Raw genomic sequence first — 24,942 nt, forward strand, 5'->3', positions numbered from 1 at the left:
TAAAAAAATAAAAAACCATTTGGTCCTGCAACCAAAACTTTTGCCAAGGGCTTTTCAAGGTGCAGCTTGCTGCATGAGACTCGAGGCCAGCAACCTTCAAATTTGAGATAATCCCGGGTACTGTCTCACTAATGAATTGATATCAACTCCTGCAATGAGACCCTGAAAGCAATTGTTCTCCTTGTCCAGAACAAATTGTACTCAATCCTCTCTTTACCTCTAGAAATTTCCAGTTTCCCCAACCTTCCTGGTCATGCTCTTAGTCTGCACTGGCATGCACCCACACACAGCAGTGTTTCTCCTTACTCCCTAATAAAGTTATCAAGAATAATGAGAGGCGGTCCTTCTGTGCTGTTGCTTAGATTGGTACAGTAACACTATTTCTTCTTTTGTGAAAGTTAAAATAAAGCAGATCTTCTAGCTCCTAACTGTGACATCTTTCAAAGGATTGAGATACCCTTAATTGTCATGATGGAGACAGTGTGCTAGAAAGGTCTAAGTTAGAGAAGCACAAACACAAACCCCTGGTCTCTGCAGGTCAGCTCACCGTGGCTGCTACAGTCCTGGGCCTGTTACTACTTAATATTTGTTCTTTGGAGATTTCCCAGTGTGGAAGGAGTGTGTGTGTGTGTGTGTGTGTGTGTGTGTGTGTGTGTGTGTGTGTGTGTCTAATTTCTAGAGGAGCACTAACACAGCAAACAATTATCCTTCTGTCACCTTGGAACTCAGAATGTGGTCACTGTCCAGTTGTGAAAACAATTCACAAGAGGGGACACCCAGAGCAACAGCAAACAGATTCGATGGAACGATGGCTCTGAGCTGAAACAGGGTGGGTAGGTCTGGGGATGTGGGTAGAGAGGCACCCTTTACATTCAGACTGTTGCTTGTTGGCACAGCCGGGGCCACAGACATTAGAGAAGGATAATTGCTGCTCAAATGGACAGCGAGGGATGGCAAACTTTTAATTTACGATTTTGCTGATGACAGATGGTACATTTTATGGTCTGCTTACTTTGGAAAGTTACTCCTGAAAGTCACAAAGTGGTTTCAATGACAACCTGTGCTTTATTTTTCTTGGAGGAACTGCTAAGACTCTCCAGGAGAAGCATAGAAGTTATTCTACACTTGAAATTCCAAGGATGTCATTACAGCTCTAAGCAGGCAATGTACAGGTAAGTAGCACACCAACCATGTGTCGGCAATTCCATCTGTGTATGCAAAGGCTCTTTTCCTGCTCTGAACCTTCGGAAACAGTAGAACATGTTCTGGGCAGTGTCAGCACTGTCCTGCCCTCAAGACCTCCAGCTCCTGGTACCTGGGGCTGCCTGGTGCATGGGTTTGATAACCTCTGCAATTGCTTACCTGGTCCTCTGTCTTCTTCATAACAGGGCTGCAACCCGGGGAGTCCTGAGAAAGGTGGGCACATGAGGATGCAAATCCCAGAAAAGAAAAGTCTGTTGTATTCCATGGAGATGAAGCCATACAAGAGGCAACTATGTGTCACTTGTAATGTTCACCACATTCACAAAAAGAGTAGAAGACCTTGGCATCAGATTTTATTGTGTATTTTATCACTGTGTCTATGAAATAGAAAAGGATTGAAATTAAAGGCGCCACAGCCAAAAGGAAACAAAACAAAATAATCTGCTTTCAGACTCAAGAAGAGCAAATATTAACATTGAATGCAGGTGCATTTAACACAGGAAGCAAAAATGTATGGAAAAATCTATAGACAAGTTCTTCTAGAGATCCCGGCCACCCTAGCCATTCATCTTACAGCCTAGGGAATACATGTCATGCTGAAGAAACTTACTTCCATCACTTGATAACTGTCCTAGCAACAGTCTACATTCTTAATCTTACATGCACTAAATTCATTGAAAAAGAAATCTATTGCACATGAAAACAAAACAAAATTACCTGTGGGTTTTGTATTCTCTGCTCAGTTAGTCTAGTACCTTGTGTGAGCTTTCAAGTATACACGTAGCATTGACTTTTGCTCTTTGTTAGTGGTGTTTTGGGGAACAGGGTCTCCTTATATAACTCAGGCTAGCCTCAGACTCGCTATCCTCCTCCTGCTCGGTCTCCCAAGCACTGGGACTGTACTTGTGTCCCACCATGTCTAGCTTGCATGTTTGTGTGGTGGTTGGAGGACAGGTTTCAGGAGTCAGGTCTCTCCTCTCCTCCTATCCTAAGGCCCAGAACTGAACTCAGGTCAGTAGGCAAGTGTGTTAACCCACTGAGCCCTCTTCTGGGCCCTGACATGCATTTCTTAACATGTTGGAAAAACAATACTTGGTCTCTTGGTATAAATTTAAAATTCATGATTTTAAAGCATGACAAGGAAGATGTAACTTGGTCAATTAGCTTTGAAAAATAAATCCAAAGACTGGTTCTAGAGAATCCATTGCCAGCTGGGCCTCTCATGTGAGCTGAGCTGCTTGATTTACAAATATAAATGAAACTTCCCTTGAGCTTTCTTATATATGGATAGTATGAAAAATGAAACTTAAGGCAGGTGAGCCAACCATCTACTAACTACATCTATCTAAGTAGGGACTTTGCAGCAGGACAGACATACAAAGTAACTATGTAGCTAATCAAATGTATTATCTGCCTTATTCCTGTGCTCACCCTGTAAAAGTCTTGTCCTTGCCTTACCTCAGTGGAGCGTCTGAGCCAATTCCTATTTTGGAGCTGCCCAATTCCTGAATCTGTGTTTGCTGCAAAAATTGCTGAAACTCAAAAACTCCTCAAAAACAAAACAACAACAAAAACAACAACATGTATATTGTGCCTCACTTTACCCTTTAACTCTCTGAAAGATGAAAACCTCACTGAAGCTTCTGAGGCTGCTTTGAAAGGTGTGGCCTTTGGATGCCAATGACTACATCATAAGAGTTCAGACGGATTTGTGTAACACGACTGAAGGTCATGACCCAAAGAACAGACAGCAGGGACCTGGGCTCAAGCTCGGTTCCTCAAGCTCCGATGAGTAATGTGTGGCTCTCAGAATTCTAGAATACTCAGTCCACTGCACGAGCCTTACCTTTGGAGCAGACAGGGGAGAACACGAACACACAGTGGACCAGTGAAGTAAACAACAAGGACCACAGGATCAATGACAATGTCAAATCCAGAAGGTGTCAATAGGGAGTCTGGAGGAAGTGAGAAAAACACGAAGGGGACAGACAATGCGACTAGATTTAGAACAAAGAGCACATACAGCGTGAAGAAGGCAGGAGGGGTTAGAGTGATACTTGTCTGTGGCTCGAAATGAGAGTGGGGTGATGGGTGACAGCTCGCTGCTTGACAGCAGGCACAGGACATGAAAGGAAGGAGCATCTCTGTTGTGTCTCCGCACCTCCCACTGCCCCGAGAGCTCCGTTCCGGTGACTTCTATAAACAGGGCTGCACAAATCAATAGGAGGGACATGAAAAGGACAATTCCATTTGTGTTTTTATGCCCTCACTGCCGTGGGTGCCAGCACTCACCCGTTTGCCCGTTAGAGCATCTTTGTTTATCCTTTGGTTAATACCACTTGTCCAGAGTTAGACACTATGGCTGTGGCTTCTAAGTCCCTGTACATCAGATTCAAACACAGTTTGATGTATACACATACTCCGGCATGCACACCTAAAACTTTACCTTCAAAAGCAGTATCAGAATTATGTTTGGGATGCTACATCATTCCTGCTCTGTTCTTTTATTGTTCTCTCTTGTAAAGTAATCATATGGAAAATTTCCTTGCTGCTTGTCCTGTGTGTCTCCTACATATTGCTTCATAAACCATTCAAGGTCTTGGTCAATGAGAGGAAATTGTTCCTTTTTCCTCCTTAGCTGGCCATCTCTCTTCAAGCAAAGCATATTAGCACTTTTCCAGTCAACAGGTAGCACAAAAAAAGTGCTACTTTGGGGGCTCATTTAAGCTTCATATATTTTTAGAGTCATTAACAGTACTGAGGAGCTAAAGATGCAGGTGCCTCATGGGGGAAATCATGAGACAAAAAGCTGCTTCGAGAATGAGCCTGTAAGAGCCAACGCGCATCGAGAGCTAAGAGCCTCTGCTTCTGAGTGGACAGAAAATGTTGAATTGACACAAACATCGAATTGCCAGGACCTAACTGGCAGTAAAGGATGTTGAAGTAAAGAAATTAAAGAACAGAGGAAACAGAGAGAAAACGACTCAGCAGATTGTCTGATAAATGAGATTCAACACCAGCCTTCTCTTTAGGTATGCTTGGCCAACATATCATCCTCACCAGTAGTTCTCGCCCTTTGAAAGTAACAGACAGTAAGTTCTTCCAAGGGCAGACAAGGGGTGGTGTATAGTTGGAAGATTAGATAATTAATCAAAACTTGGTATGTCTATTACACTTGCTTTAAGCAGTGCTCTGATCCACCACTTGACCTGACAAGCTCAAAATTGAATTACAACAAATAAATACAAGGGCCAGACTTGACTAGCCAATATGTTTAAGGTAACTTGGTCCACAGAAGTATGTCAATCAGTGGGTGAGAATTAGCATGTAGCATGAATTCTAATTCGTCTTAATAACAAAAACCCAGAGTCAGATATAGGAGTAAATGCTGAAAGATCAGAGAAGTAAGGGAGCCAGCCACTAGAGAGACTTCTTACCTCTCCTGAATTCTCAGACTGAAAAGGGGGTGAGCTCCTTTCTCCTCCTGCTTTATATTCCTCTCCCCACACAGCCATATCACTTCCTGTCTCGACCTGCCTTAGTGCTGGGATTAAAGGCATGAGATCCCAAGTGCAGAGATTAAAGGTGTGTGCCTCCAACATCTGGCTCTGTTTCTCTTTTAGACTGGATCAATCTCGTGTAGCTCAGGATGGCTTTGAACTCCTGATCTTCCTGTTTCCTCCTCCCAAGTGCTGGAATTATAAGTGTGTGCCAACACTGCCTGGCCTCTACGGCTAACTAGTGGCTAGCTCCCCACTCTGATCTCCAGGCAAGCTTTATTTGCTAGAGCACAAACAAAATATCACCACAGTAGCTTGTGAGTGATCAAATGTCAATTACTGCCACCAGATTGAGTTTTCATCAGAGTGGCCTTAATGCATTATCTTCATGAAGAGTTTATAAGTGAAAATAGGAGGAATAAGCCGGGCGGTGGTGGTACACGCCTTTAACCCCAGCACTCGGGAGGCAGAGGCTGGCGGATCTCTGTGAGTTTGAGGCCAGCCTGGTCTCCAAAGCGAGTTCCAGGAAAGGTGCAAAGCTACACAGAGAAATTCTGTCTCGGAAAAACAAAAAGGAGAAAAAAAAAAGCACCAATACAAATAAAATAAAAATAAAAAAGAAAATAGGAGGAATATAGTGATTTATATTCAGTCAAGAAACCTGAACAGCCAATAACTTTGGACAACGATTACCCCAACAAAGACATCCTGTATTTCTGGGATGTCTACTTTCTTTACAAGTTCTCATTGGGGAAGTTATCCCATTGGTTCTGGATAACTTACTCTAGTATTCCCTACACACATAACATGAACCCCGGCATACACAATATGAACCGCTGCACGTCTCAAAGGATTATACTGTTTCTGCTGTACACTCCTCTTTCCCAATCTTCTCTAACATCTCTAGGAAATGGCCAGATCCAGGGGAGCATCCTGTTTACTCTCTGAGCCCTGCAGGCTCCTTGCACTTCTTATGTACTTCTTCTTACTTGCTTTTGTGGTGCCTTGGTGACTATGAAGCTGGAACTTTAATGTTTGTGGGAAAGAAGAAATTCTATGTTGACCTAATCAATAATTAGAATCATAGGTTGTTAACTTGGAGGGAACCTTATAAATGGCATGATGAAATCTGTCTTTCAATGATCAAACCTCTTCAAAACATTGGCAGGGTAGAAGAGGGAGTGACTTCAGATTTGAAATTATTTAGTGACAATGGTCTCTCTCACAAAACAATCTGGTTTACCATTTTCCAATTCTACTCACAGTTGCTTCTTAAAATAAGCTGCAGGCTACCCTGCTGTTAACAACTAATTATTGTTGTCCGCTGCTACAAGATAATTGCCTTATTTATATACAAATATTAACATCATTTCTTTCCATGGTCTTCTTTTCTCCAACCCAATCATCCTAAACTCTTATTTCAGTAATTACAACCTCTTAATATGAATATCCTATGTGCCAAGTGTGTGCAAACCCTGCACAGTACCTGGGAGGTAGTAACCATTTGCCCAGTTCTTCAAAAGGTAGAATTACTATTGTGCCCACACATACACACACACACACAATGAGTCTAGTTGATTCCACTTATGCTGATGAAGAAGTCAAAAATCTTTGCACACTTGTTCCATATTCTCTTAAACATGGTGGGTGACAAATGTAGTTGGAAGGTTTCTCCAGGCCAACCAGGCCCCCATAGCCACTCAGACCCAAATAAACACACAGGCTTATATTAATTACAAACTGTATGGCCTTTAGCTCAGGCTTACTACTGACTAGCTCTTACACTTAAATTAACCCATAATTCTTATTTATGTTTAGCCATGTAGCTTGGTACCTTTTCTCAGTTCTGCCTTGTCATCTTGCTTCCTCTGTGTCTGGCTGGCTGGTGACTCCTGACTTAGCCCTTCCTCTTTCCAGAATTCTCCTCATCTGCTTGCCCTGCCTATACTTTCTGCCTGGCGACTGGCCAATCAGTGCTTTATTTATCAACCAATCAGAGCACCACATATTCACAGCATACAGAACAACATCCCTCAGCACTGAATGCTCAGTTTCACAACCATCAGACCACAAGTTCATGATACCCTTTCCCTGAAGTACCCAAAGATGCCTTGTTTACATCTTTCAACCTGTGATAAATGAGCCCCCTGTTGGCCTCTTCTTAGCATCAGCAACAAATGATTGACTCACTGAGATACTCTTAGACCATTTTCATTTGAAACACCACTAAATAGCTTTAATTTTGCAAAACTTCTATATGATAACCTTTCTATGCTGAGACACTGGGAACTCATCTGACAATTGAAGTAGAGATGTAGTACATGTATTCATCATTTCCATCAGTGAAAACAATGATGAAAAATTAGATCCTACATAGAAAGATTCTCTTTGATCTGAAAAGAAAAAGGACTATTGAGGGTTAAAATATATTTTATATTGACAACAAATATTTTGGTGAAAGTAATTTCTAGACAGAGAATATTATTAAACACCTCTAATTAAACTAAGATATTTTCCCAGTGACAACTTAAGGCCACTCTCCAGAGACTTGTTTGTTTTGTATCCATTATTATTCTTCCCATAGATACAGAACTATTTAAGCACCCAGACGACGAAACAAATTTTGTCTACACAATTATAATTACTACTTCCCAATGACTATATATACAAAGCTCCTTCAGTTAATGTTTTTAAATATATAATGATCCCATACCAGCTGTTTCTTCCATTTTGAAACCACAGATTTAATAAACTAATAACATTAAAAATACCCTATGTGTACAGAATAGAAATATTTTTAAGAAACAAATCAACAAAATTGTATGGCTCTTGGAGAAAATGATATAATATAGAGAAAATGATCAAAATTAGGCATTAACTTCAATAAATAATAACAATACTGACTGTTTTCTGGGATGGAGAATTCCACTCGTCAGACACCTGAAGTCCACAACCAGTGTGCTTAATCTTGGCTATGGCTTTGACTTATGATTTCCTAAAGCCTGTCCATGTTTGGGATTTTTTGTATGTTTGGCTTCATTTGGACAGTAGAATAGACAGAGGAGGAGTGGGGCTCAGGGGACCCCTCAGAATGTTTGTTCTGTTGATCGTAAGAGAAACTATGGAGAGGGTGTGATGAGGCAAACTTCTGCATTAGTCAGAAGAAAACCTGACTCCTGAGCCTGGAAAAACTTTGTTCTGGAGGAAGCTTGGAATGGAAGCCAGAATTCTAGTTCATGCCTGCTAACTGTGGCAATGCGTCAATCAAGTCAACACACCGGCAGATGCATAGTCTGTGCATCTGAAACTATAATCTGGTATTTATGCTCCTGTTGGAGAATAAGGGAAATTCTATTTTTTTAGGGTCTCTTCATCCCCAAGACAAACTTTACCCAAGAACATACATGACATACATGACACTCTCTCTTTTCTCAACATGTAAACCAACAGTGTATATTACATCATCCTCTATGTTAAGCAAAAGCTTAATAAAGAAAAATGAAAAAAAAAACAGTTCATGACTGAGACCAATGTTAAGGAGCTTTCCATGTTCTGAAAACTTTTTGTTTTTTATCTTTTTAAAGATTCATTTTTTATTTCATATGTATAGGTGTCTTGTCTGTCTGTATGTATGTATGTATACCACATGTATGCAGTATTTAAGGGGGCAAAAGAGGGGGTTGGATCCCCTGGAGCTAGAGTTATAATAGTTCTGGGGCACTATGTGAATTTCAAATCCAACCCAGGTCCTTTGTAAGCACAAACACTGCTCTTCACTGCTTATCAATGTCTTCAGCCTCTGGTTTCCTATCTTCTGTTTACAACATTAATGCACATTGGGCCTTGATGACAGCACCTTGGCTTTTAAATATTTCCTTTAATAATATTGGTATGTGACCTGGCATAACTACAGCACAAGAACCCATCCTGTCTTGTGTTTCAGCAGCTCCAAAGTTCTGCCTCTCTCTATTGTTTATTAATACTCTCAAGTGACAGATCTGTGAAAATGGGAAAATCCACCCCTTTCTCAACTCTTTTTAACATCTGCTCCCAATTTTCCTGGGTTTTACTTCTCTCTCTTCTTGTCTCTAGGTAGTTTTTATAGTATTACAGATTTAATTATGTATGTCCCCTCCAAATTAACATGTAACAACCTCCTTTCAAATTGTAAACACATTAGAAAACCAGGCCATTAAAAGTGCAGTTAAGATGATGTCACAACGAAGGTGGTACTCTGACATGATTGATGTCCTTGTTTTGGTTGTCAGGGAGACAGCTCAGTCAGTAAAGTAAAAGTGCAAGTACATGAGCTTAATCTACAAATGCAGTTTAAAAAAAAAAAAAAAACGGGTATGTGGCATGCATTCATTAGCCCATCACTGTGGAGGAAAAAAGTGACATATATTTGGGGTTCCCTGGAAGCTAGCCTAGCCTACTTGGCAAGGACCAAGCCAGTGGGGGTTTCTAAATGTTTTTTTAAAGGTAGATAGCACCTAAAAATATGTTATTCTCTGAATTCAACATATGCATGCAGATCCATGTGCATTCATACACAAATAATAAAAACCAAAACATTTGAACATGGACTCCTGCATATGGCATATACTGAGTGAAGATGAGGTCTGAGAACAAGATGATGCTATCTCTGCAACCAGAAATATGTCAGGAATTTCTGAAAAGGAAGGAGATGTAGAATACGGCCTCTCAGTCCTCAGAAAAACCAACCCTGCTGACATTCTGTGCTTGATATTCTAAAATCATCAAAAGATGCATTTCTGTTGTTGAAGACACCAAGTCTGAGGTACATTGTTATAGCCACTCTAGCAAACTGGCACACATCGTATGCCTAGAGTTTATATCAAAGGTAGGGGTGTGTGTGTGTGTGTATGTGTGTGTGTGTGTGTGTGTAGCCTTAGAGAACAATGCTTGTAGCATTGTATGCTTGCAATAATTACTGTTGCCATCCATCTCTGTTGTACTATGTGCCAAGTTCTGTAACACTAAGTACTTCACCAAAGGGTATCAATTTCTGACTCTATGAAGTCTACATCATGGTAAGAAGTAGACAACACAATGAGTAGACAAATCTTGTATTATATTATCCCACCATAAGTTCTCTAAAGAGAAGTAAAGCAGTGACTATGGGACAGGAGAGGCGAATCCAGTCAAGGTGTTTTAAATAAGTGGTCCTAGTAGGCATCATGGAGGGAAGAGTACATCTGGAGAAAGCATCCCTATGTGTACTTATCTGTTTTCTGTTGTTGGAACAGAACTCCGGAGGCTGGGTGCTTCACAATTAAAACAGACTTGCTTACCTCAGTTTCAGAAGCTGAATGTTCTAGATCAGAGGGGCCAATAGATTCAACCTCTGGAGAAGATTCACATCATTCTGTCACACATGGTAGAAGAGAGATAAGGAAAATGGCAGGGTGCAAATGATGCCAGAGCATCAGTGCCCTTGCCCTACAACACTCACACGAAGACCAACTAGGGTCCCATAAGAATTACACTAAGCCTTTCCTGAAGGCATTGACATAAATGATCTAATTACCTGCCAATAGTGTCCACTGCCTAAAGTTTCCAATGCTCTCCACATAGCCACCCAGAGGACCATGTTTCCAGCATGTAAAACTCTAAGAGACAAACCACAACCTAACAACAACACAATCAGGATAACAATAAGTCTAAGAGTTCTGAGTGTGAAACCTGCCCAGAATATTCCAAGAAAAGCAAGAAACCATGGTTGGAGCAGAGCAAATAACTTAGAAGATAGCAGCCTATTAGGTCAGAAGGATGTCAGGAATATAGATTGTGTGGGCCTGTGGAAGTTTTGATGTTTACCCTCAGTGTCATTGGAATTTAGGCACAAATCTGACATCTCACAGTCCACTATGTAGATTTGATAGGTGTGGGAATTAGCGAGAGAGGGAGGTGACAGAATCAAGAATTGCATATAGTCAGAGTATTTATACCAGAGATATGACATGCTATCCTGATGGATCAAATGTGATGGCTGAGAGGAAGAGGAGTCGAACAGGACTTGGGTACAAACCTACTGCTCATTGTGTCCCCTGGAAGAACAAGTACAGAAATCTTAATTCTTTGATGTATCAGTGTAGGGAGGTGGAGTCAGAGCTCTCATGGATAGTAAATATCTCTCATGTAGGAATGGTTTAGCTAGCATGACTCCAATTTCAGTCTCACCTGAGACCATTTGTCCATTTTTCATGAGTTGAAGTGCCGCAAACCCCATCAGGAGCCAAGCAGATCTTGTCATCACGGTTTTGGACTTCCAAGGCTCCAGAATCATGAGACAAAAGTCTTCTTCTTTATTCACTAGCCAAAGTAGCCTCAAGTATTATGTTACAGCAATGAAAGGAAGATATACATATCCATGAAATAGATTTGAAAAGACATTTGCTATAATGGTTTAGGGAACAAAGGAACAGATCCATTTATGCCCTTCCTCTTCCCTTTAGTACTGTCCTTATTTTTATACAGAAGGAGCTTCACCAATTTCTCCCTCTACTCTTAGGCTTGCCCTTTCAGACTTGCTTTCCTTTTCTAGTGGGTGATAAAAAATGTATACTGTTCCCACTGTTGACTCCAAACATTACTTAGTGCTGATTCTTCTAAATGGGATTTTAAGCCTCAGAGAAGTCGCTGCATGCTTAGCTGGTCTCTTGAGCACAGAACTTGGCTCTCCATTCACTTCCATTGTTGCACCATCTTCTTGACTCCTTCTGAAAGCACCCTCCTTCCTCCTTTTTAGAAATTGTGGTGGTGGGAATGAGAATGTCCCCATAGATGCATATAGGTGAATATTGGGTTCCCAGTTAGTAGAACTGCTTGGAAAGGATTAGCAGGTGTGGCATTATTGGAGGAAGTGTGTAACTAGGGGTGGGCCTTGAAGTTTCAAAAGCCCGTGTCATTCCCAGTTCGGGCTGGCGCTCTCTCTCTCTCTCTCTCTCTCTCTCTCTCTCTCTCTCTCTCTCTCTCCCAAACTCTCTCTCTCTCCCAACTTTCAGATACAAGCTCTCAGCTACTACTCCAGCACCATGTCTGCCATGCTTCCCACCATGACGGTCATGGACCCTAACCCTCTGAACCCATTGCCTTGGCCATGCTGTCTCTCCACAGCAATAGAAACTAAGACAGGAATAGAACTTAGCTTTTCTTGTGCACCCTGCTTTTCCTTCTGCTTATCCCATCTCATCAACCCTTCCATCCAGTCTTCCCCTCTACACCGTCTGATCTCGTTTGCACTAAGTCTACTCTGTTCCTCCAAACCATGATCACTTACCTGTGTCCCTGCCTGACCCGTCTATGCTGGTCCTCAGTTACAACACTTTGCATTGTAATACAGTGTCTTGGCTCTTTCTCCTCTAAAGGAACTGCATGTGGTTACCTTTAAAGGGAATTGTGATCTTAACGTTCTGTCTTGCCTCTGTTGCACAGTGTATGGAGAGTTCTAATTCCCATCTAGTTCACTTTTGAGTCTCATTTCATTTTTTTCCTTCTCATTCCCAAACTCGTTTTGTTTTGTTTTGATTTGTTTTGTTTTGTTTTGTTTGAGACAGGGTTTCTCTGTGTAGTTTTGGTGCCTGTCCTGGAGCCTGCTCTATAGACCCGGCTGGACCAACCACAGAGATCTGCCTGGCTCTACCTCCCAGAGTGCTGGGATTAAAAGTGTGTGCCACTGCTGCCTGGCCCCAAACTCTTATTCAACATTTTTTTTTAGGACAAGCCAAGTGGACAAAGAGAATATATATATTTATGTTTTGCTAATTTTTTTTTCTTTTTACCAATTTTGGCAAACAAAATAAAAGAAAGACATGTTTGGAGTCTAAAAGGCAGTAATGGTATCTCGGTACCTTGGTGCTCCTTCACCAAGCAAGAGATCTTCTTAGGATTTCCTGTGAGAATCCTTTGAGTGAAGTTTCATTGGTCTGGGGATATAGTTCACTTGTGAGGCCCTGGGTTCCATCCCAGCACCCCACACATATCCATAACCCCCAAAAAGTGTTTAACAAGAGTCACTTGAGACAGCACCTTCCATGGTCTTCTCCTAGATGTTCCCAAGTGCCGCCTTCACTTCTCTGTGGTGCTTCCATCTCAGACGTCCGTCAGCCACCCCTTCTCATTAGAGCATGAACAAAGAGGAAAAAGCAATTTGGTGAGCCCAATGCCCTTTTTACAAATAAAAAAAAAATGTGTTTTTCTAGATTTCAGAGTAGGTTGACAGCATTAAACAATTCTGTGGCACAAAGGTCTTTTTTTATGCTTTTATTTAGCAAAGCTCCCAGGTGATTTTTGAGATGCATTAGACAACCCACTAACTGAGGGCAAGTGGGGTCATTCTAAAACGTTCATCTGTAGTTCTAAACAATTTCATCAGAGCCATAGATAAAAAGCCACCTGGAAAAGGCCACTGTACAGTGGAATTTGTACAGCTGGATTTCTTAAGACATTAAGTCACACACACACACACACACACACACACACACACACACACACACACACCATTATATTCATTTAAAATATCCCATTTAAAAATTAAATTTTACCTAATACATTGTGATTATAAATTGGCTCTTAGACACAGGTGCTGCATCTAGCTATATTTTGTAGGAGAGGCCGGGTACTTTGTAACTGTAGGAGAAACGTTTCGTGCAGGGTACTCTATTCAAAACAAACGCCACCTCCCCTGGGTGTCTTACTGTCATGTTGAAACATCTCTCTTTCTCTCCCCCCCCACCCTTTGCTACCTCCTCTGAGTGCCTTCATTCTGAGACATCTCTCTCTATTCTGAACACTACTGGAACTCAGGCTGTGGCCTTCTTGTCCCCTCTGCCTCCCAAATCACCATCGCTGCCATCTATTAACACATTTCTAAAATAAGGAAGAGAAACACATTTAAATATCACACTTTAACTTTTGATGGTATGGGATCTGAAAGACAAACCTAGCTTTGCATCTCATCTCATGGCCTCCATCAACGACAACGGCAGTCGACAGGTGTTTTCGTCTCTCTGGGCCTCACTTCCCCATCTCAACAGACACAATAACCCATCCCAGAGTGAACTGTGATGGCATTAGACATAGGAAATCAACTGGCTCACAGTGGCACTCAACTAAAGTTAAGTCCCTTCTGTGCCCTAATATGTCAGTTGGGGACTGTCTTCCCCAGGATGGAACACAGATCTGTTTCTACATTTTATATCTTGTGAGGCAAAGTTTTGCTGACATTTGTACTTCTGATAAAACCTAATGGAATAAACCACATGTCTGGGAGGAACAGCAACGTGTGTTATACTGAATTGAGTTCTAAGCCAGGGTCGGCCCCTAGCTGCCCAACACTGATCTCTGGACATGGCCTCCTCAGGCTCCTTCCACTCATGACCTTGAGATCACACACCACAGCTTAAAGGAGGTAGAGCAGAATAAAATGGTTTTCCTAAGTTTTTCTTTGGGAGCTATTCAGAACATTGTCCCATGTCTCACTGTAGAAACAACTGCAGGGATAGTGACCTGAGACAGACAAAGCTACACCCATGACAGTCTGCTGAAAGACTAATCGCAGGGAAGGCAGCACCGAGCCAGATAAATTGAATTACAAACTTCATCTTGTTCCTGCTTACCATGAGACTTGGGCAAGTCAGCTATGCTCAAAAAGACAAAACTGAAAAATGGTGGTGCTGAGTATGGAAGCATACACCACAATCCCAGTTCTTGGGAGACGGAGGCAGAAAGATCACCATGAGTTCAAGACTGACCTTTGTGCGTTATGTTATACTAAAGTGAGTAAACAAACTCTGTCTTGAGGGGGGAAAATAGCAATTAGAAGGCCAGAAGAAACAGAGGGCTAACGACTTCTGCTGTCATGTGAGGAGGACAGGACAATAAGGAGGTGCCTCAGAGATGTTGACAACTATGAAATGGAATAAAGAAAATTATAGAAAACTGATGTTTTATGCCCATGGCGAGCTCTTTCTGCGTCATATTCAGGTGTATATACTTTTCCCTTCCACTGGCAAATGTCTATAATTTCATGTCAGTAAAATGTTGTGTTTGTGCACGTGTGTACATGCTCTGTGTGTGTGTGTGTGTCTGTCTGTCTGTCTGTCTGTCTGTCTGTCACTCACAGTAATGATAAAATCCACATAACCACTCTCGTCTTCCGCATGCCAAAGCATCACAAATCCCTAACAGTCTATTCAGGGCCCATAAGCAAAGGCCCTGGCCTATGGCAGCAGCAACTGTGGCAACCATACCACCACTGCCCAGCTGACTTTGAATTTTTCTCATGTGGCACCCAGTTGCCTTTGTAAAATATTTCAAAGGTAAGCCCTACCGAGCTGTAATAGAAGGTATGCCCAGGGGTCCTGAGGGCGACAGTCCCCACAGTTCCGATGGGGACTTTGTCTATAGGCCTTCCACTAACCACACCCCCGGTTCCTTATTAAGACAACTACGAGAGGCAAGCTGGTCGCCTACAAGCTGCATATGGAAGAGTGAATCTTCCCAAACTTCTGAAAGAAGTCTTCCTGTGCCCGGGCCAAGGCATCTTCATCAATGTAGACCGCAGGCCTCTTGGCCATGACGAAGTACTGCACCTTCCGCAGATTCCAGCCGATCACGTAGTGGAGCCAGCCGCACACTGCAGCTGTGGAGCGGCCCACCCCAGCGTTGCAGTGGACATACACGGTGTGTCCGTTCTCCAGGAGGGCGTGCAGGAGGCACACAGCCTGTGGCAGCATCTGCACTCGGCCTAGAGAGTAAGCACAGAACCGATGAGGACAGAGAAACTGTCATGTCACAGCTAGAAATTCTACCAGTGCACTGCAGCAGAACCCTGAGCTCGGGGGAGGCGGGGCGTGACAGTTTGCTTCATTTATTGTTTTCATTGAAAAAAGAGTGAAACCAATTTAATACCTGAGAATACCAAGGTGGAGAGCGCATCCCAGGGGCAAGAGTCAGTTCTGAACCTGAACTTGACCCCAACTATTCCGGGGATATTACTGCTTTTTGAGCAGCTTCGCCATTGATGCGAATTTCTCTACAACGTTAACGACCACGTTTTTGGGGGGACAGGGGTCAGAAGAAAGGATTTTAACATCTTTTTAGAAGCATTCACAGAGATTTGGCAGTGGTTTTAGAGGGTTTCAAAGAAAACCTGATAAGTCCTGACTCCCTTAATCTCTTACTCCTAAGTGTCCTTCCCAGCAAATGGAAAGCACATAATGAGTTCACACTGGTTAGCGACTCAGTCGTACTCACTGATTAGACAAATGCAATTTACAACAGAGTTTAGTACGCTGATTTCCATTCAAGGACTTGAGTGGCTAACTTACAGCTGGTGCATGTGGGATATCCAATCATTTTTGCCCCCACAATACAGTGAACACTGACACAGACTTGATTTCTTTCTATGTTATTGGAGAGTTGTGATCATAGTTGCTACTGTCCTCTGGCTGCTATTCTGATGATCAAATGTCTCCTCATCCTGAGAAGTATGCTGTGTCCTGTTGAGCCCCAACAGCTCCTGCATCCTGCTGGGTAGGGGAGTAACCAACCACCAGCCTCTGAGCTCTGAGATGACCATTCTTTGTGATCAGAGGTTCTCGCTACAGAGATATTTAGTGAGAGTGTTTATCTGCCTGGTATTTTGGTGGACAGCATCATGATAAATTACTTCAGAAGGGAATGAAAGAGGGTGACCACCCAGAATTACTGGATTTAAATGATACACTTACAAATCGGCATTCTCTAGTTTCTCGGTACATCATAGAGAAGGACACAATGGCCCCAGGAGGATCTCTCAGGACAACAGAGAACATCTATCTCGTGTCCATATTGCGGTTCCTCTTGGATGACTGACGAGGTGAGAAGCCCCTCCCTCACCTGCAGATCTTCACTGCAGCCTAGAATTCTCCCTGGAGCTTTCACTCCTGGGGCCTCCTCGTCGGAAGTGCTAACTCCCTGAAGTGACCAGGTCAGGACCTTGGAATCAGGAGCCAGTGCCTAGGAAGGTGGAGTTTTCACAGGAGCTCATCATGGCTCCAAGGTCCCCTCAGTCCCCAACCTAACTTCAGGCTTATCATGCCCTGAGACAGAAGGAACCTGCAGCAAAGCCCTGAGGATCCTCCAGTCTTCCTGTCTGACTTCCGTCAGCCCCTCTCAGTAAGAGATGAAAAGCTACAGGCACCACCCAGCAGTTCTGAAATGTGTTCACGGAAATATGTATGAGCGGGCACACAGGGCAACCTCTCAAACTAACTGTCTGTCTCTCTCTCTCCCCTCCTCCCTCCCTCCTTCCCTCCCCCCCTCTTTCTCCCCCCTGATACCAGTCCCTAAAAACATCTACATTAGGCACACACCAGCTCCCATGATGTTCCACAGAGGCGCAGATGTTAATTTCACTCAATCTGCACCTCTGGTTTCAGCTGAGTAGCCTGCCACACGGTTACTCAGGGGACCCTCCCAGAACCACTCCATATCCAGAGCATCACATGGGCCAGTGGGTTGCTCCTGGCAATCTCAGTAACAGGACTGTGTGCTGGATCCACCACTTGTCTCAAGAGATCGGAGGCGGCAAACATCCAGAGTACGCTGGAGTGACTATGCTAAGAAGGGTGTGATCTGCTCCATCACAGCGAAGTCTGTGAGCAGTTTCTGGCATGAAAAGAATGCCCCTGATAAAATTCTAGGAACCATGGCTTCTTTCCGTTCTGCCACCAAGTCCCCTTGGACAAGCTCCCTGTAATAGTTGCCACAGCAGGAATTTAACAGGACTATCTTAAATATACTTTTTAAATCAAATGTCCGATCTATAGAGAGACCAGAGTGGCTGTTTGCAGTGGGAGATGTGGGGCTCAGAACCTCAGCTAACCAATCTGCCAGACTGTGTCTTCCACAGAACCAATCCAGATGGACTCTGTAGACAGATGTTCCCAAAGGGCAGCTCTGCTCCAACAGCCTAGGTGATGTAATACACTTCCCCTTTCCTTTCCATCTGCAGGAGATCATTCAAGAAACAAGAACACTGTACAGCCGCTATGGAATCAGTGATGGTTCCTCAGAAAGCTGGGAACAGACCGGTACCTAATCTAAGATCCAGCTACACCACTCTTGGGCATATACCCAAAGGACTCTCCATCCTACTAAAGAGGCACTTGCTCAGTTGTGTTCATGGCTGCTCTATTTATAATAGACAGAAACCAGAAACAGCCTAGATGTTGGCCAGTGAGTGAATAGATAAAGAAAATGTGGTACATTTATACAACAGAATATTACTCAGCCGTTAAAAAAGAACATCATAAAATTCACTGGTCAGTGGAAGGAGTTTGGAAAAAATCATCCTAAGTGAGGCAACCCAGACCCAAAAAGACAAATATGGTACATACTCTCTTATATGTGGATGTAAGCTCTTAAGTCTTTGATAAACAGGCTACAATCTGCATAACCACAGAGGTTAGGTGTGGAGGAAGGGACTAGGGGTAAAGGGAGGATCTCCTTAGGGAGGGAAAATGGAATAGATATCTCTGATGGATGGGGAGGGGACTAGAATAGAAGGATCAAACAAGGAGGGGGAGAGAAGAAAGGAAGGGGATAAAGGAGGGTCAGGGAAGGAGAGCCAAACCTAAGGGCCATTTGAGGGGTCATATGGAAACTGAAAGTACAGTAGAAGCTTCTTAAAATATATACATATTTGAAGGAAATCTAAATGGAATTTTCAGGTAAAAAGGCCCAACTAGACATTTCTTACCAGCAAAGGAGACTGCCAATGCCAAGAATGGGTTCCATAGAATTGAGTTGCTGGCCAATGGACTCCACCGAAACCCACAAACAACCCAGGCGATTGGTTACTCTCTACACACTGCTAGTGAGGCCCTACTGATGAAGACACAACTCATTGAAGACAGAGAAGTTCTGAGAGGAAGAGTGGACCCATGCCACAACCCTAACCCAGATCTCCAACTGATAACCGTTTCCATAGGAGAAATTAGTTTTCTCCAGTGGAATCTCATTGGGTATACAGACCATAGGTAAGGACAGGCTTCATGCTCAGTCGTAGATGGAAAAAACAACAACAAAAAACACCTAACTCAATGGCATTTTGGGAGGGTGTGTGTGTGTGTGTGTGTGTGTGTGAGAGAGAGAGAGAGAGAGAGAGAGAGAGAGAGAGAGAGAGAGAGAGAGAGAGAGAGAGAGGAGGGGATGAGAATGCTTTGCCTGGGGTTTTTTTAAGCTTACATATTTTTGCTTATATATTACAGTTTCCAGTTTTGTCTCTGTGTGTGTGAATGTGTGTGTCTCTGTGCCTCTTGTGCTTTTTTTTTTTTTTTTTTTTTTTTTTTTTTTTTTGCTCCATTTTTTTCCTGTTTGTTTTGTCCTATTCTGGTTTGTTTTTACTTTGTCTTGTTTTATTTTTTAGATGCCTATTTGTTTTCTAAGGAGAGAGAGAAAGGTTGAGGATTTGGATGTGTGGGGAGGTGAGAAGGCTTTAGAAGGAGGTGGAGGAGGGGAGCCCAAAATGAAGTATATCATATGAAAAAAAATCTGTTTTCAATAAAGAAGCAAGTCCACAGCTTAGGAGTTAGGAATGGAATCCTGCGAATCTGAGGGTGTCCTACCACAGGTGCTGACTGTCCCCCTCAATATTTACATGAAGGAGCCAAGGCAGAGACTTGGCCCATTGAAATCCTGAAGTGGCCACTCAAATGCTGCCAACCTGACTCCAACGCCTCTGACCGAGACTCCGTTCCATGTTCCTTCCTAATCTACCTGGTTGCTGGCACTTTCTCTCATCTCAGTCTGAATTCTCAAAATCCCTCCATGTTGCTGTGACCCTGTGGGACTTCAATGTCTTCCCAGCGAGGTCCCAGTGCAGAGACCCTGAGACACCAAGGAATGAAAAGAGGGTCCTCACTGTACAAGAGAATCTGTGTCAACAAGAGCACACAAAGTTACATTTCACCTCCGTGTGTGTGTGTGTGTGTGTGTGTGTGTGTGTGTGTGTGTGTGTGTGTTTCACATGAAACTTAATTTGACAAGTTTCCAACTTTTAAACAGTGGGGTAAAAACAAAATCAGATTCTTTTTCGCAAGGTTTACTTGTTATCTTATGTGTATGAGTGTTTGCCTCCAGGTTTATACGTGTACCCTATTCGTACCTTGTACCAGTAGAAGCCAGAAGAGAGTGTCAGATCCCATAAAACTGTTACAGACTGACTGTTGTGAGCTACTATGTGGGTGCTGGGAACCAAACCAGAGTGCTTTGCAGGAGCAACATGTGCTTTTAACCACTAGCCATCTCCCCAGCTCCCAGATTCTTTTTTATGGAAAATATTCTAGCTTTTAAATGTTGCTAACTAAATTGAAAAAATTACAAACCTTATGTAGGTCAACCAAAACTCTCCACCATCTGTGTTTCTCCCCTTGGAATTTAAAACAAGCATTGGGTGTGAGTAGATGCTCGCTCAACAATCATTAAATACCTCACTAACAACCAGACAAGGAACAACAGCAAAGCAGCACCGCTTGTTTGATCTGAGACACCGTTAGACTTCTCTGTTCTACCTGGTGTTCCAAACCTGCTACAGGCTAATCTAAGTCTGGGATGACTAAACACTTCCTAAAAGGGAAGTAGGTGCCTAACAAACCAAGGTTATTAATAGAAAAAGAAGAAGAAGAAGAAGACATTTTTAGTACCTGACACCTTAGGACCTGAAATAAGGGAGGGCAGAAGCCCCTAGGGGATGCTTTGCTTTGTCTAAGGTTGACCAAGAAAGAAATCCACACCATGCATGCACATCTTTCCTTTCTTACCCTGGAGTGGGGGGGAGGGGCAATATTTAACTGTACACATTGTTATTTTACTTAGACAGACTTGTTTTCCACCTTTGAGCTATAGTATAGATGAGAGTCCATCTTATCTGTAACATCCTTCACTAGAAACTTAAAGAACTCCCTAAGTGAGGAGCTATAGACCCATGACAGCTTCTAGGCAGAGTCAGTTTTCTTCACAAGCATGTCTCCTGTAGGTTGACCAGGCTGCAGAGGATGGCCCTGCACCATATGGTCAGCACAAAACAGACCCCTTGAGTTATTCACAAAATAAACAAAAGAGAATACAACGTGGGAAGGGTAGAAGAAGGTGAAGGTGTGCATGCAGGTGGATCTGGGAGGAATTACAGGGAGGAGTCAGGGTGAGTCTGATCAAGATATGTTTTATGAAACTTCCGTTTTATGAAATTCTAATTCTCAAAAAATTAATTTTATGAATTAATAAACTATTTTTAAAAACTTGTGACTAATCCTACAGTCTACTATAATCTAGTTAGTAGAGATTCCCACCCTTGGGTGTCTATCTAATACAGGAATTAACCTGCCCATATTCCAAGCTACTCAATGCCTAGAAAGCTCCAGCTTGCCCAGCTTCTGGTCCCATGGTCAGTATCTCTGCATAAAGAAAGAGATGAATTCAGCCTGCTGATGAGAGAGTGACCGACCGAGGCTGTGGTAACAAAACAACAGCCGGAATTTTAGAGCTCACTGGGAAGGGAAGAGACTGTTCCTGGAACAGAGATCAACCCTGAGTCTGACTTCCCCTGAGAAGGTAGTTCTAATGAGCAAATGCAGTTTATTTCACCAAGGTAAGTACTGGAATTCAGAGATTTTTCATTTCCCAGGTGAGAGAGACAAACCACATTTTACAAAAGAAGTGAGAAGAGGATGATGTCTGAGCCTTATACGACAAAATGTACAACAGGGAGTGTGGACAAGACAACTGATTGTAGCAGGTCTGCGACAATTGAGTCTAACACACTCTCCTTTGCAGACTTAACCTGACAGCAGCACACAGCAGCTCAGAATGCTTCCAGACGGATCCCATCCCTCCCCCTGGAGTTCTAAAAATATCCCGGTGGATTAATCTGTATGTGCATTGGTCTATAACTGTGAGCTCCATAGACTAGTCTGTTGGTAGACGGTCACCCTGGCACTCAGGAAGAGTTAACTCTTTGAACACTTCTCCAGGTTCAACTGAAGCAAAGGAAGACTCTATTCAGTGTCAGTTTGTCCTGCTGCAGGTAGGGGGGCCAGAGGTGTATACTCTGCCTGAGGTGTACGAAGAAACACGTAGTTGCTGCTTCACAGCCTGGCTTGGGAAGCAGTGCTGTGAGTCAGACTGTTACCCTCCAAACCTGGTTGTGACATGACCCTTTCCAATCTGAAGACCTGGTCCCACTACACACAACCTTTTGTACCTGTCTCTCCCTCTGCAAAATGGAGGTGACTACAATGTCTACCTAGAACCGTCTGAGAACTTGGTGAGTTAAAGGATGTCAATCACAAGAGGGCTGGATGCATAGCATACCTGGTACAGAGAAAGCTGAGGGAAGAAATGTTTTCTGGCTTCTTAGCTAGGCACCCAGAAGAGCAAATCACTTCCCTCCCCAAACTGATGCACTCTCTACAGCTCTCTGCTGCCCTCTGCTGACACATTGTCAACACTGTCATCAGGATGTGGTTCCCTTACCTGAAAAGTTACCCCTAACTCAGCAACTGTCTATCATATGTATGTATGGCTCTGCTAGAACTCCAAGCTTCTGTGCCTTTGTCTATGTCCTTTATTGCACCCACATTGCGTTCTCTCTGTCCAAGCCAGGCCCGCTTCAAATGCCATAGAATTCATGTAGCCTGCCTACCTGCCCTCCTCAGAAGGAAGCCATAACCAACCCCCAAGGCACGTCATATTATTCATTGTCCACTCCCCCCTGCACTGTAATTTGTTTTGAGCTTGCCTTACTGCATCTACTTATGTCACAAATGTGACTTATTTGTCTCCGCATCCCAAGCAGCAACCAACCATGGTAACCCATTCATAAAGACTGCTCTCTGGTGCTTGATCATTCAATGGCGACTCTCTACCCTCCTCCCTACAGCGCCCACGCCTCATCTCTCACATTATCACCCATCTTACTGCACCCACCTCACTGGATGGCCAGGCACAGCTCCAAGCTGTCCCCGCTGCCATGGATGTAGACTTTTGATGAAAACACTAAAGCAAGAAGAACCTTGGCATTTCCCAGTTTCTCATCCTTTCCCCTGCTGTAGCTACTCTCTAGTGGTTTGACATTCTTACTGTAGCCCAAATTCTGGTGGTACTTCCACATGCTAAGCCCCTCAACCACACTGGTCTCTCAGTTCATAACATGCCACATCCTCTTCGTACACCTCGGCCAGAGTCTTGAAATCACTCCTTCTGGCATTCTCTCCCATCTTGTCCTTTCACCAGTTACTGCCTTGATATGACCTCAAACACCACTTCCTCAAAAGCATTTCTAGATCATCCTCCCGAGCTCTGCAGAATAGCCGCGCTTCTTTAAAACTAAGCCATTGTGCTTTCAAACTCATGTTTAGTTCATAGCATTAACACTTGCCATCCCTCGGGGACTATACACTCCTTGTTCCCTGACACCAGCATAATTCCACACAGTAGATACACACAAAATATATATTATAAAGTATATATTTAGTATACAAATATAAAAAAAATTAAAGAAGCCATGTTAAACAGAATCCTGTCAAAGTGTCTAAAGACATATTAGCTCCAAATCCTTGAATTAATGCCATTTTTAAAATTAATATTTAACACATTCAATTATAGATGACTGAAAGATGGACAGTAAGCATGTCTGTGAAACAAGTCCACCTAAGAACTAGACTGCTTCTTCTGACCCTCACCCTCAGTGCTCATGTCTGGTGTGGGCATCCAGATGTAGGCCAAGCCTTCTTCCTTGTACAGCTTCATCATGGTGTCCGGAGTCATGGGTTCAGGGTAGCGGTTACAGCCTGAAGAATTCTGGATGATATCCCATTCGGTCTGGAAATTCATGACAGCTGTAATTCCTAATTCATGCTTCAGTTTGATGGTCACATGTTCTAGCTGGCGAGGGCAGCTACCCAGCCAGACATTTGGCAGAATTCTAAAAGAATGAATGGAATCAACAATTACTACTGCTCTAACTTGAGATCTCAGTATCTGCATACAACATGTATCAGTGAAGTACAACTAATCTATTAATCCGATGAGGAAAAGCTGCATTGTTTTGAGGTTATAAGAGACAATACTGTTTTTTTAAAGTTTCTGAATTGATCTTGAAAGGAAAATTAAGACGCCATCAATTAGCAGGAATGGACTCAACAGAAATTTTAGTATCTTTTATGAGTGAGGAAATTTCCTCATTGTGGACAGAAAATGAACATTGGCAAAGAGCTTAGAGTACTTTTTTAGGAGAGATTGGCAAGTGATACCCCAACAGTAAGAGACTTCAATTGATAAAAAGAACCAATTGGATCTTTTCTCACACTGTGCAGATAACATCAATATCTGGAGCACCTACATTCTATACTGATGCAAATAAATCAGGAAAAGCAGGCTATATATCAGAAAATTTAAGTAAAGTGGCTCAAAGCCCTTATGGTTCTGTTCAAAAGTCAGAATTATATGCTATTCTCATGGTATTATTAGATTTTCAGAACCTCTTAATATAGTTACTGACCCTCAATATGCAGCAAGAGTTCTTTTACATCTACAAACAGCTGAACTTATTCCTGATGATTCAGAATTAACTTTGTTATTTATACAATTACAGGAAATAATTAGGAATAGGAATCATATATATATATATATATATCACATATATATATACCACATATCAGATCCCATACCGGTCTACCAGGTCCTCTGTCACAAGGGAATGATGAAATTGATCAGCTATTAGTAGGATATGCACTAGAAGTCTCAGAATTTTGTAAGAAACACCATGTCAATAGCAAGGGTTTGAAAAACAAACTAACACTTGGCAACAAGCCAAGGAAATGTCCTACTTGTTATTTGTATAACCAAACTCCACTACCTTAAGGAATTAACCCAAAGGGTATTCAAAGAAATGAAATTTGGAAAATGGATGTGTTTCATTTTGCAGAGTATGGAAAATTAAAATATGTACACCACGCCATATATAAGTGTCCAGAATTTCAATGGGCAACTGCTTTGAGTTCTGAAAAGGCAGATTCTGTAATTATACATCTATTATAAGTTATGGCCATCATGGGAATACCTATACAAGACTTACAATGCTCCAACATATGCCTCTAGTAAAATTAAACAGCTTTTTGCATGTTACAACATAAAACATATTACAGGTATACCACACAATCCTACAGGACAA

The 24,942-nt window shown here is 42.6% G+C and overlaps 1 protein-coding gene and 1 long non-coding RNA gene across 6 annotated transcripts in view; one reads left to right on the forward strand and one right to left on the reverse strand.

Annotated features, from left to right (window-relative positions):
- The first annotated feature begins 740 nt into the window (after nucleotides 1–740).
- On the forward strand, nucleotides 741–1,659 carry LOC121823085 (uncharacterized). Of its 2 annotated transcripts, none has more exons than XR_006064393.2 (3): nucleotides 741–829; nucleotides 1,081–1,172; nucleotides 1,389–1,659. It is a non-coding gene; the product is annotated as an uncharacterized LOC121823085 (long non-coding RNA). The 2 variants fall into 2 exon arrangements; XR_006064392.2 differs by having other exon boundaries at nucleotides 741–833; nucleotides 1,389–1,658.
- An 11,315-nt stretch (nucleotides 1,660–12,974) lies between these two features.
- Epm2a (EPM2A glucan phosphatase, laforin) overlaps nucleotides 12,975–24,942 on the reverse strand; it is a 118,190-nt gene continuing 106,222 nt past the window's right edge. For 3 of the 4 annotated variants that reach the window (XM_076552755.1, XM_076552756.1, XM_006984432.4), the window contains 2 exons: nucleotides 23,453–23,694; nucleotides 12,975–15,474 (listed from right to left, as the gene is read on the reverse strand). In XM_076552755.1, the coding sequence (XP_076408870.1) occupies nucleotides 15,197–15,474; nucleotides 23,453–23,694 (520 nt within the window). In that variant the 3' untranslated portion in view covers nucleotides 12,975–15,196. The remainder of the gene's footprint in view (nucleotides 15,475–23,452; nucleotides 23,695–24,942) is intronic. The other variant, XM_076552757.1, reaches the window with a different exon arrangement.

The sequence above is a fragment of the Peromyscus maniculatus genome, chromosome 16 (assembly GCF_049852395.1).
Source record: "Peromyscus maniculatus bairdii isolate BWxNUB_F1_BW_parent chromosome 16, HU_Pman_BW_mat_3.1, whole genome shotgun sequence".
NCBI classification, from domain to species: domain Eukaryota; kingdom Metazoa; phylum Chordata; class Mammalia; order Rodentia; family Cricetidae; genus Peromyscus; species Peromyscus maniculatus.